The sequence below is a fragment of the Ranitomeya variabilis genome, chromosome 7 (genome assembly GCF_051348905.1).
Source record: "Ranitomeya variabilis isolate aRanVar5 chromosome 7, aRanVar5.hap1, whole genome shotgun sequence".
Classification (NCBI taxonomy): Eukaryota; Metazoa; Chordata; class Amphibia; order Anura; family Dendrobatidae; genus Ranitomeya; species Ranitomeya variabilis.
In genome coordinates this window covers 114,367,456-114,378,807 of record NC_135238.1, presented here as the reverse complement: position 1 = coordinate 114,378,807, position 11,352 = coordinate 114,367,456, and the positions used below count along the sequence as shown (strand labels likewise).

General features: G+C 45.1%; 1 protein-coding gene across 1 annotated transcript; it reads right to left on the bottom strand.

The window, feature by feature from the left end:
* Positions 1-598: 598 nt before the first annotated feature.
* LOC143786249 (uncharacterized) lies at positions 599-5,071 on the bottom strand. The gene is made up of 6 exons (XM_077275526.1): positions 5,024-5,071; positions 4,356-4,551; positions 4,040-4,202; positions 2,584-3,245; positions 950-1,037; positions 599-605 (listed from the first exon to the last, which is right to left on the bottom strand). Exons 1-6 carry the CDS (start codon positions 5,069-5,071, stop codon positions 599-601), a joined length of 1,164 nt encoding a protein of 387 aa, XP_077131641.1.
* Between the last annotated feature and the right edge of the window lie 6,281 nt (positions 5,072-11,352).

The following is an 11,352-nucleotide window of genomic DNA, read 5'->3' as shown; positions in this document are numbered from 1 at the left end:
ATGAGGGATCGTTTTGCGGCCTATTTTGTGTCAGATGTTGGCCGTGTGTCATGGCAAGATACAATGGTGTAGTGTTTATGTTTTACTGTTGGACTTTATTCTGCATTTAACTACACCAATAAATCCCTGTATTGTGATTGTGGTAATAAACTAATTCTACATGATGTGCAATAAATCCGTTTTGGTTGGTTTGGTTATGTCAAATTAGGCATCTACCTATAGTTCACTAATGTAATGTGCCTTTCTAAAAATTTGTAAACCTTTCTTTTGAAAATGTTGTTTAATAAAAAAGTTTTCTAAGTTTTCTACCCTTTTTCAAAGAGCAAATTATTATGCCATAGCATATAACATATTTGTTTAAGATCGCAGTGTATCGTTGTGTTTGACAGCAACAACAACGATACCAGCGATGTTTACTGTTAACCAGGGTAAACAACGGGTTACCAAGCGCATGGTCGCGCTTAGTAACCCAATGTTTACCGTGGTTACCAGTGTTAAATGTAAACTAAAAAATAAAAATGTAATTAAAAAATAAAGTATATCTGCGCTGGAATCACGAAATGAGAAGACCTTGTAGAAGGCAGTGTTTAAACTGCGATCAAATGCTATTAAATGACATTAAAATTAATAATAAACTCATGAAAAAGGTGCGAGTCTAAGACTGAGACCATACAAAACAGTGTTCCTCACCCTATATGTCGTATGATCCGTTGATCCGTCCGTGTGGTCCAAGTGAGTGAGATATTCTGGTCTGAGTTTGTGTGATTCTTCCAGGGTATGCGCTACAGTACCTGTCCCGGCCGGTGACAGAACCTCATGCGCTCTATACCCACGTGCAGGCTCTGTACGCTACTCGCGAGAAGGTCCTTCTCGCTATCCATAGGCTGTCACGTGAGTAATCACGTGGACGTGACGTCACGTTAGGTCCTGCCGCAAGCAGAGTACCTACCAAAGCCGAGTAGCGTACAGAGCCTGCACGTGGGTATAGAGCGCATGAGGTTCTGTCACCGGCCGGGACAGGTACTGTAGCGCATACCCTGGAAGAATCACACAAACTCAGACCAGAATATCTCACTCACTTGGACCACACGGACGGATCAACGGATCATACGACATATAGGGTGAGGAACACTGTTTTGTATGGTCTCAGTCTTAGACTCGCACCTTTTTCATGAGTTTATTATTAATTTTAATGTCATTTAATAGCATTTGATCGCAGTTTAAACACTGCCTTCTACAAGGTCTTCTCATTTCGTGATTCCAGCGCAGATATACTTTATTTTTTAATTACATTTCTTATATCGCTACAGCTAGGTGATTCTGTAGATTTATCATCTGCAGGTTTGGAGGAGGGGTAGCGCTTTTGGTATAAATTCTTGTCGTTAAAAAATAAAAATAAATATACTCATCTTCGCGTCCCCTGGCGTCCGCTTCCTTCACTGACTGAGCGCCGGCCGTAAAGTAAATTCACAGCACAGCGTTGATTTTACCGCTTTGCTGTGAGGGACGTCACTCAGTCAGTGCAGGGAAGCTGACGCCGGGCGATGCGATTGTGAATGTTTTTTTTTTTTCATTTTACACTGGTAACCATGGTAAACATCAGAAGTGCGCCCTGCACTTCAACCCGATGTTTACCATGGTTACCCGGGGACCTCGGCATCGTTGGTCTCTGGAGAGCTGTCACACAGACAGCACTCCAGCGACCAAATACCGATGCTGCAGTGAATTGCATCATTGTCTGTGTTGCTGCAGCATTGTTAAGTGTGAAGGTAACTTTACGGTATGTGTCCACGTTCAGGATTGCATCCGGATTTGCTCAGGTTTTTTCATCAGTATTTGTAAGCCAAAACCAGGAGTGGAACAATTAGAGGAAAAGTAGAATAGAAACATATGCTCCACTTCTGTATTTATCACCCACGCCTGGTTTTGGCTACAAATATTGAATTAAAATCCTGACCAAATCCGGATGCAATCCTGAGCGTGGACACATACCCTTAGTGTTTGAAAACACCTCATACACTTTAGTGTTTGTAAACACCTCATACAGCAATGAGAGACACCCAAATAAACGTTAAAATTAAAAAATCCAAAAATACTGTCTGACATTGCATATATGAGGTGTTTGAAGCACGGAGTGAATTGCCGAGAAGTGTACGTTAAAAGAAGACCAAATATTTTTTTCAATAAAATAACTTTTTATTTGGGGGAAACAGAAAAAAAAGGGAAAAGAAAATTAGGGGGTATCATCAACAGCCGAGGGGGGATCAACTTCCGCTACCAGCAGTGACCGGTAGCTCCAAGTTCTTGAACGTGGCTGGGGAGTGGAAGAGGAGGAGGAGCCATAGTCGAGGAGGCTTGACGGCAGGTCCAAACCCCCCGCAGGGTACACTGGGGAGACCGCATCATCACTATGGGAGGGAGGAGGCAACACAAGGCGACTGTATTTCTGTCTTGGTTGGCCCTGGCTGCTCCTGCTGTGGCTAGAGCCACGATGAGATGGTGTCTGTACTGGAGCAGCCAGAACCTGTGCCTCTGTGTGTCTCTGTGTGTGCCTCCTCTTATGTGTTTTTTTTTTTTTCCTGCCTTCTGCGGCATCTCCCCCAGAGGCACTCCTACGGGAGGATGAGGGCCTGGCAGGAGCAGGAGTGGGCCGCACACTAGTATGGTGCCTGTGGTGGCGTCGCCCGGCACTTGGACCAGGGTGGGGTGGCTGGAGTGACTCTGCAGCAGGAGTCGGAGTCATGCTAGCCAGCGACGGCACTACGGGCAGTGTCGCTGACTGCATGACCCGAGCCTGCTGCAGAGCCCTCACGTAAGAATTGTTGCAGTCCTGCATCACCGAAATCTGGAGTTCCGGCGTAAGGTTTTCCACCATGCCTTTAGCAATTGTACTTAAAAAATGCTTTGCCGGATTTGAGAGCTCGGCTTCCAGGTTTTCAAGGCGCCGTTCCATACTGGACATTTGATCTCTCAACGCCTTGAAACCGTTCTGGAACACCGTGCTCAAGTGCAAAAATTCGGGCATGACTGACCTGTCCGAGGCACGCTGGCGCTGTCGGGAATTCCCGAACGAAGGTGCGCCAGAGGCCTCGGGCAGGGGAAAACCTGATGTACCGGCAGCCGGTTCTCCAGATGATGGTGGTGCAAGCCTGCTGTCGCTGTGGGAGGGCTGTGACGGGTCAGATGGCGATCCATGAAGTTCCGCTTCACAGGGGCGAGCTCGCTGGAGGGTGCTGCTGTGTGTCCTGTGAAAAGAAAAGGAAAAAATTAGTCTTCAATAAATAAACTATCACATACGCCAACTCCTGTAAAAAAATTTACATTACATGACACATCAAAACATTACAATCCCCTGTCTCTCAGTCTGTGTGGCCTATAATAAATTGCTGATTGTTATCGCCAGCTGACCATTAGGGCTCACGATAACAATCATGGACATACCGACGGCAGAAAATGACTGTACATTCCCTCTGCCAAAGGCAATGCATACCCCTGTCATATTTTTAAAAATTTTTTGTGTGAAAAAATAATTTCAAGATGCCGTCTATGTCGCAAAAATAATATAAAATTTAAGGTCTATAAAAAAATTAAAAAAAAATAAAAACCAGACTTTGCTGATCTGATCGCAGGAATGTCCATGACGTTAGGATCATGTGATCGAGACGTCATCATTATTCCTGCGATCAGAACTACACTGACTCAGAACGTAACCTGTCATGGACTACAAGGACTCTCGCTTAACCTAAAAAAATTACCGTGGATGGCCAATATGCTACGCTGACTACATTGATGGCCAATACACTATGTGCCTGGGAAATGTACTATGTGGATACGTGGCTAGAACGTGTACTATGTGGCTGCGATATAGTGGCCTGCAAATATACTATGTGTGTGGATGCACAATGTACGTGGCTGGGCAATGTACTATGTGGCTGTGCAATATGCTATGTGGCTGGGCAATGAACTATGTGGCTGTGCAATATGTTATGTGTCTGGGCAATGTACAATGTGCAATATGGTATGTGGACAAAATACTTACTGTCGGCGGCCAAGGACCGGTCTTAAGAACTGTAGTGCCCTGTTATATTTGTAGGGCACCGACTTGGTCGCAGCAGCACCACTCCTCGATTGCTCCTCCTCAGCACGCAGCCCCTTATTGAAATGGTCCTTCATGGATCGCCATCTGGTCCTCAACTTTTTCACTGTGAATGCAAAGAAAAAAAAAGGTTACATATGTAGCATTTTAAAAGGATAAAACAACCGTGTGTGATGCAAAGTTTAGGCGTTGATAGCATCACACACGGTTGTGTTTATCCTGGCAAGATGGGTCATAGCAGCGTATCAGCAATACTCACGAAAGTTGCCTTTGTCCTTGGCGGAGGCACTGTCAAAGCCATCCCACAGCGACTTTGCCACCTCTGCCCACAAACGCCTGATCACCACCTGGTCCATGTGCCGGGGGTCACGGCTGTCCCACAACGGGCCACGCTCCTGGATGCTGGAGATCAGGAGGTCCACATCTATACTCTCCCTGTGGTCCCGTTGTGAAACCTAGAAAAAATAGAAAACAAAAAGGTTACAAATATGCTAATATAAACAACCACCAGCACCTGTCATGATATGTACCTTTGCCCTATCCTTTGCCATTTGATGTATGTATATTGATGGTTTCTACACCTGTATTTTTGAATGTTTTTGTGCAGGGAGTTCAACTATATGTTACCTTCCCCCAAATACTTGCTGCCCTGAAAAGCTATAATGTTATTAAGCTTAGTAAACATCCCTAGTGAAACCAGGATGCTCCTAATGTTCCTCCCAGCAGGATGCTACTCAAAAAAAAAGATTAAAAAAAAAAACCAAATACTCACTTGCCGGCCTGACGACACATCTTGGCACCGATCTCCCTGCTCCCGCTGTGTGCCTTCCCCCTCACTTGAAGAAGCCTGTAAAAAAATGTATACAAAAATTAGTGTCAATGCTACAAATGGCAGCGAATAGTAAGCAACTGGACATAATTACTCACTGCACTCCCCCTCGCCGATTGGCCAGATGCTGGAGAAGAACTCGCCATTATTGGAAGTTTGCTCTGCAATGAAAAAATGAGCAAAAAATCACATCCAAAGCTAACAATGCCACATACAATAAAACATTAAAACAACCACAATTGACTGTTGACTGATAGGACAATGCAAACTCAAAAAGCGACACCACAACGCCATACTTTGAAAGAGAAGGCAATAGAAGAAACAATACAAGAATAGACCCAAAAAAAATTAAGCAAAAAAAAAAAAAAAAAAAAGTCCAAATTTAAAAAAATAAAAACTTAAAAAATAAAGAGGAAAAAAAAAGGCACAATGAAATAGCAAACTGCACGCCATACTTTACAATAGCAACAAGACATGATCCAAAACAACACCATCTGGTGACATCTACCACAGAAATACATCTGAAAAAGGCGATAAATACCATTCTAGATAATAAGCAATAAACATTACGGGACAACCGCTGTTCAAAATACAGCAACCCAAAAGAAAAACCATAGTCAAAAAAAAAAAAATTAAATACACACTTGGCTATGGAAACATTCAAGACAGGAGAAATATATATGGAAGCCATACAGAAAACGACGTAACCATAATACAATTGAACATATAATGGCATATAGCAGCACGGAACAATACAATACAAATGAAACATCATAAATGTAGCCCCCCCACCAGCAAGAAAAGACACTCAAGGAAAGAAAAAAAAATGCCAACAGCATAAAAAACACAGCAAGACATGAGCCTAGAAAACGCCATACGGTTACCCCAACAATAGAAGCCAGAAAAAGACATGCACCACAAATTTTACAATAAAAAATGTTTAAAAAAAAAGGCATTGAACATCCGCATGACACAAGAACAACCAAAAATAAATCCAAAACCAATCCAAACCCAGCAAGGCCGCACACAAGAAACGCCAGCATATATCAGAAACACATTAAAAAAAACTGTTATTATTCAATAACAACCTACAGTGCCATAACCGTACAATATCACAGAGCAAACATTGCACAAATTAAATCAAAAACAAGAAATAAAACACAGAAAAAAAATTATGCAAAGAGAAATATATACTTACAGGTTTGGAAAGCAGGTTGCTCCTCTCTCTGTCTGCTCTGTGTGCTCTGTCTGCTCTGTGAAAGACAATGGCAAACCCCCCCCCCCCCCTTTTTTTATATATATAGTGCTTTTTTTAAGTGTCTAGACAAAGTCTAGACAATGTTTGCATTTTTGAAAGAAAAACGCATGCGTCGTACAACGCATCACGACGCAAGTACTTGCGTCGTCTGCGTTGTCAATGCAAGTCAATGGAAAAAAAGGCGCATCGACGACGCAAACACGACGCATGCGTTTTTTACAAAGTCTGCGCCGCCAAAAAAATGCAACATGTTGCGTTTGCCGCGCCCTGACAGGTGCGCCCTAACGCCGCATGCGGCGTAAGACGCACCAAAACGCATGACAACGCATGTACATGCGGCGCCATGCGGCCCCAATGTTAAAGATAGGGCCGCACGACGCATGCGTTGCGTTGCGGCGACGACGCAAATGTGAACGTAGCCTATCAGGAATCAGATTTTTTTAAACAAAACAATAGTCCAATCTAGACTCCACCCTCCCACTGTCAGAAAAAAACGTATTTAACAACGGAGTTATCTTGCATGCATGCTGCATATCCTTTAAACCAAAATCACTCACCATATCCATTAACACTTTCCCTGACGCATCGGCATTCACCCTTCCCACATCACAGTTCATATCACCCACTATCACAACAGGCACTCTTCCTGGAATAAAAAACTTAATTTTTTCAAATAAAACTCTACGCTCTTGTTTATCCACAGGCGCATATACATTAATAACGCAAAAACGAACATTTCTAAACTCAAAATTAGCCAACACACACCTTCCAACCTCAATCACCATATAATCACACAAACTCACATCATATCCTTTCACTAAAAAACCCACACCATCATTTTTATTACAGGCACTCCCTGACCACACAGACGCGCCATGAAGCCATTCACTCCCCTTCACACCATCCACAATCCCACACTCCTGCAGACAAAAAATTCCTGCATTTTGGGTTGCAAAAAAATCCAAAATGGCCACCCGCCGCAACCTGTTTTTAAAGACCCTCACATTTTGTGATATAATTACAAAACCCATCACATACACAAAAAGCAAAAATATTAAAAAAAAGCAACCTCCAAACATGACATTACTCAACTTACATGAAAAACACAAAAAACAAAAAACATTTTTAAAGGCAAATGCTATATACAAAAACACCTAGCTACTGAAATAATAGCACATAACTACACAGCACAGCCACTGTCCTCCTCCACCATCTGCGCTGAGCAGCTTTCAGAGCCGCTGACCTTCATACACTCCTCCACACGCGTCTTCTTCTGCCCAACCTTCCTCTGGGGCCCTCCACCTTCACGAACCTCAGAGTCACAGATTTCCCCACCACCCTCCCTGGGACACTTTCGACCTCCAGGCTCCTCTTCTGAGGAAAAAACACCAATGTTTCCTGGGTCAGACTCAGGAATCAAAGACGCAGCCATCTCCTCCGCCCCAGAAGTGTCAAAATCCATCAAGACACCCAACTCCTCTGCTTTGGTAACTGGGGCCTCCTTTTTTTTCTTTTTCTTTTTAACCATAGCATGCTCTTCATACTTAGCGGCTCTCCAGAATAACTTGTCCTCCAGCTCCTCCTTTCAGCCTCTTTGTCCTCCTGCCGTCTATCCCGCCATCTCTCAACCATGGAGGGCGGAATTACCTCAGCGCTTTACCTCTCCTCCCGCTTCTCCTCCTCTCTAGTTGGCCTCCTTGGCCCACCATATGGACAGTCCTTATACAGGTGCCCTGTATTACCACACTGGTCACATTCACGTGGCATCGGACACTGAGCCGCCGCATGGCCTTCTTGCTTACAGTTACAACAAACCATGCTCTTCTCACACGTGTTCTGTAAGTGCCCAAATTGGAAACACTTCCTGCAGTAGAGGCTGCCCTGCATACGACAGAAAGCCTCTCTGACCCGCCACTGAAAAGTTCGCCGGGGGATGGGTAAAACCTCCCAAATAGCTTGGGTCTTTCTTCAGTTTCACACGAAACACAGATTTACAATTAAAAATGCCCAAACAATTTCTCTGTTTCTCTCCACTTTTCACATATTCGCAGTACCGAGCCAGAAACTGCTCCAGCAGCCTTACTTCTGTGTAAGGATTATACACGGTAACAGTCACTACTTTCTCCATGAGCCCAAACAGAGGCTCCAATCGCACTTCCCCAGGCAGGGGTCACCATCATGGCTTCTTAACCACTCGAAGACAGTTAGACAGCAAGGCTCACTCACAAAGGTAACGTCATATATACCTTGGTTGTGAAATTAATTCACACTGAAAATGTCAGTCCGATGAGCTCCAGCCTTTCCCTCCAGCAGGTCACGAACCACATACACCACGTTATTTTGGCACCATCCTCCATGACCACACGAATCGTATTCTTAATGAACATCTTCAGTCTTCACTGCCGATACGAATACCGCAGACGAAAATTAGCAGCACACTGCCAAGAAATACTCGCACCCTCTGACCGCGACACAGGGTCGCAGCCAAAAGGCCAAGAAGCAATCCCACCCACAGACAGCTGATTCAGGGTATTTGCCCCTCATCAGTGTGGAGTAGGAAACTGGCTATTAGGAGCAGTACCTAGTGAAAAGGCTATAAACATAAGGATGAATGACCTCGGGGAGACAAAAACATCCAACACCACGGAGACACCATCACGTGTTTCTCAACTGCCCCCATTCCTTATGGGAAATATGCAGATGCATGTGGAAAAGCCGCGGAGACACCATCACATGTTTCTCAATGCAAGCAATGAATAGCCAGGTCTTTCACCGGGAAAGAACAACCACGGGAAGGGCAGCATCCAATAAAGGAAAACCACCTATGCCAAAACTTGGTATCCATCCACAGACAGCTGTTTCGGGGTATTTGCCCCTCATCAGTGTGGAGTAGGAAACTGGGGGCCAATCTAAGAAGACCAAGAGCAAGGGTCCTCCGTTTGAGTGGAAGAACAGGCTGGAAGGTTCCTTCACTTGGTTGAAGTTGGCTCTCACGGGAGATGAGGTACTGGCCTACCCTGATTATGACCAACCATTTGTGCTCTACACAGATGCCAGCAAAGTGGGATTGGGAGCAGTGCTGTCCCAAGTGCAAAAAGGCAAAGAAAGAGTAATTTCCTATGCCAGCAAGAAGCTTTGCCCCACTGAAGGGAACCATGAAAACTACAGTTCCTTCAAGCTGGAGTTCCTCCCCATAGTCTGGACGGTAGCAGAGCGGTTCAAGCACTACCTGGCTTCAGCGAGATTCACCGTTTTTACTGACAACAATCCACTGACCCACCTGGAAACTGCAAAATTAGGTGCATTGGAGCAGCGATGGATGGCCCGGTTGTCCATCTACGAATTCACCATTAAGTACCATGCAGGGCACAAGAATGCAAATGCCGATGCGTTGTCCAGGATACCCAATTTACCAGAAGAGGGAGATGATCCGGAAGCACTTGATGAGATTGAGTTACCAGCTTTCCATCTCCTTGGGGCGACTCAGTACTCCCATTATGTGAAAAAGAAGTGGAAAGACAGGCAAGAAGCAATGCTGAACCCAAGGATGGGCAGAGATGAAGGATAGTGACCCAGCAGTCCGTCTGGTAAAAGAGCTGCTGATGCAAGCCGATTCACACCCTGGTCCAGGTGCTCCACAAGAGACTCAACAGTTGTGGAAGGAGAAGGGCAAATTGTTTATCAATGATGGTAAGCTGTGCAGGAGGAATTTCGACCCACACACTCACGAGTTGGTCTGGCAGGTGGTAGCCCCGAGACAAGATGTGGCAATGGTTTTGGATGCGTACCACGATGGAGCAGGACACTTTGGATGGAAGAAGTTGGAGGTCATACTCCGTGCAAATTTCTACTGGATTGGTATGAGAATAGCCAGTGCAAAGCAATGCCGAGAGTGTCATTGCGCTTGTTCTTCACATAATGGGAGTACTGAGTCGCCCCAGGGCGATGAAAAGCTGGTAACTCAATCTCTTCAAGTGCTTTCAGATCTTCTCCCACTTCTGGTAAATTGGGTATCCTGGACAACTCATCGGATTTTGCGTTCTTGTGCCCTGCACAGTACTTGATGGTGAATTCGTAGTTCAACAACTGGGCCATCCATTGCTGCTCCAATGCACCTAGTTTTGCAGTTTCCAGGTGGATCAGTGGGTTGTTGTCCACGAAAACAGTGTATCTTGCTGAGGCAAGGTAGTGTTTGAACCTCTCTGTTACCGCCCAGACTATGACGGTGAACTCCTGGTCTTCTTGGATTGGCCCACTAACAGGTCATGCAGGGGTGCGGCTATCTTAGTGAAGTCTTTATTGAACCTTCGGTAGTAGCTTACCAACCCAAAGAACTGCTGGACTTCGTGGATATTGCTGGGTTTCGGCCAGTCTCTGATCACGGTGACCTTGTCAGAGTCTGGTTCCACACCTTCGATGCTTACCACATGGCCCAGGTACAGCACTTTGGGCTTTAACAGGTGGCAATTGGATGGCTTTACCTTCAAGCCAAAGTTAGACAGAGCTTCAATCACCTCGGCCAGGTGCTTCAGGTGGTCTTCATAAGTGTTGGAGAAGATGATGACATCATCCAGGTACAACAGGACAGTCTCAAAATTCCTGTGCTCTAGACAGCACTGCATCATCCTCTGGAATGTTTCTGGTGCATTGTACAGTCAAAACGGCATGTAGTTGAATTCAGAGAGACCCATCAGTGTTGTGAAGGTGGTCTTTTCTTTATCTGCCTCTGCCACGGGAACCTGCCAATACCCACTAGTGAGATCGAAGGTGGAGAAATAGTTAGCAGATTTTCCTGATGAGGACTAATGGAGCTGTCAAGGGGCTACAACTGTCTCTGATTACCCCAGCCTCCTTCATCTCTCGTAACATACTCTTGGCACATTGGTAGTGAGCTGGAGATACAGGCCGGTACCTCTCTTTAATGGGCAATTGACCTCCAGTGGGGATATGATGTTGAATCCCTTTTACCTGCCTAAAATCTAGTGGGTATTTGCTGAATACCCACTCATATTCATGGACCACCCGGTAAGCCCCTTGTTTTTGGTGTGATGGGGTAGAATTAGTGCCCACGTGTAACTTCTGACACCAATCCTCAAACTGTCCTGCAGAGCCATTGTCCCCCGCCTGGTCGGATGGGACCAAGGGTTCTGTTGCCTGTATTGCATTATT

Excerpts from the sequence above, each read along its gene's own strand:
- LOC143786249 (XM_077275526.1), bottom strand. The coding sequence starts at position 5,071 with ATGGCGAGTTCTTCTCCAGCATCTGGCCAATCGGCGAGGGGGAGTGCA. Across the intron at positions 3,246-4,039 it reads CCGGTCCTTGGCCGCCGACA|GACACACAGCAGCACCCTCC; the intron begins GTAAGTATTTTG and ends TTCTTTTCACAG. Across the intron at positions 1,038-2,583 it reads TGGGGGAGATGCCGCAGAAG|GGTATGCGCTACAGTACCTG; the intron begins GCAGGAAAAAAA and ends TGATTCTTCCAG.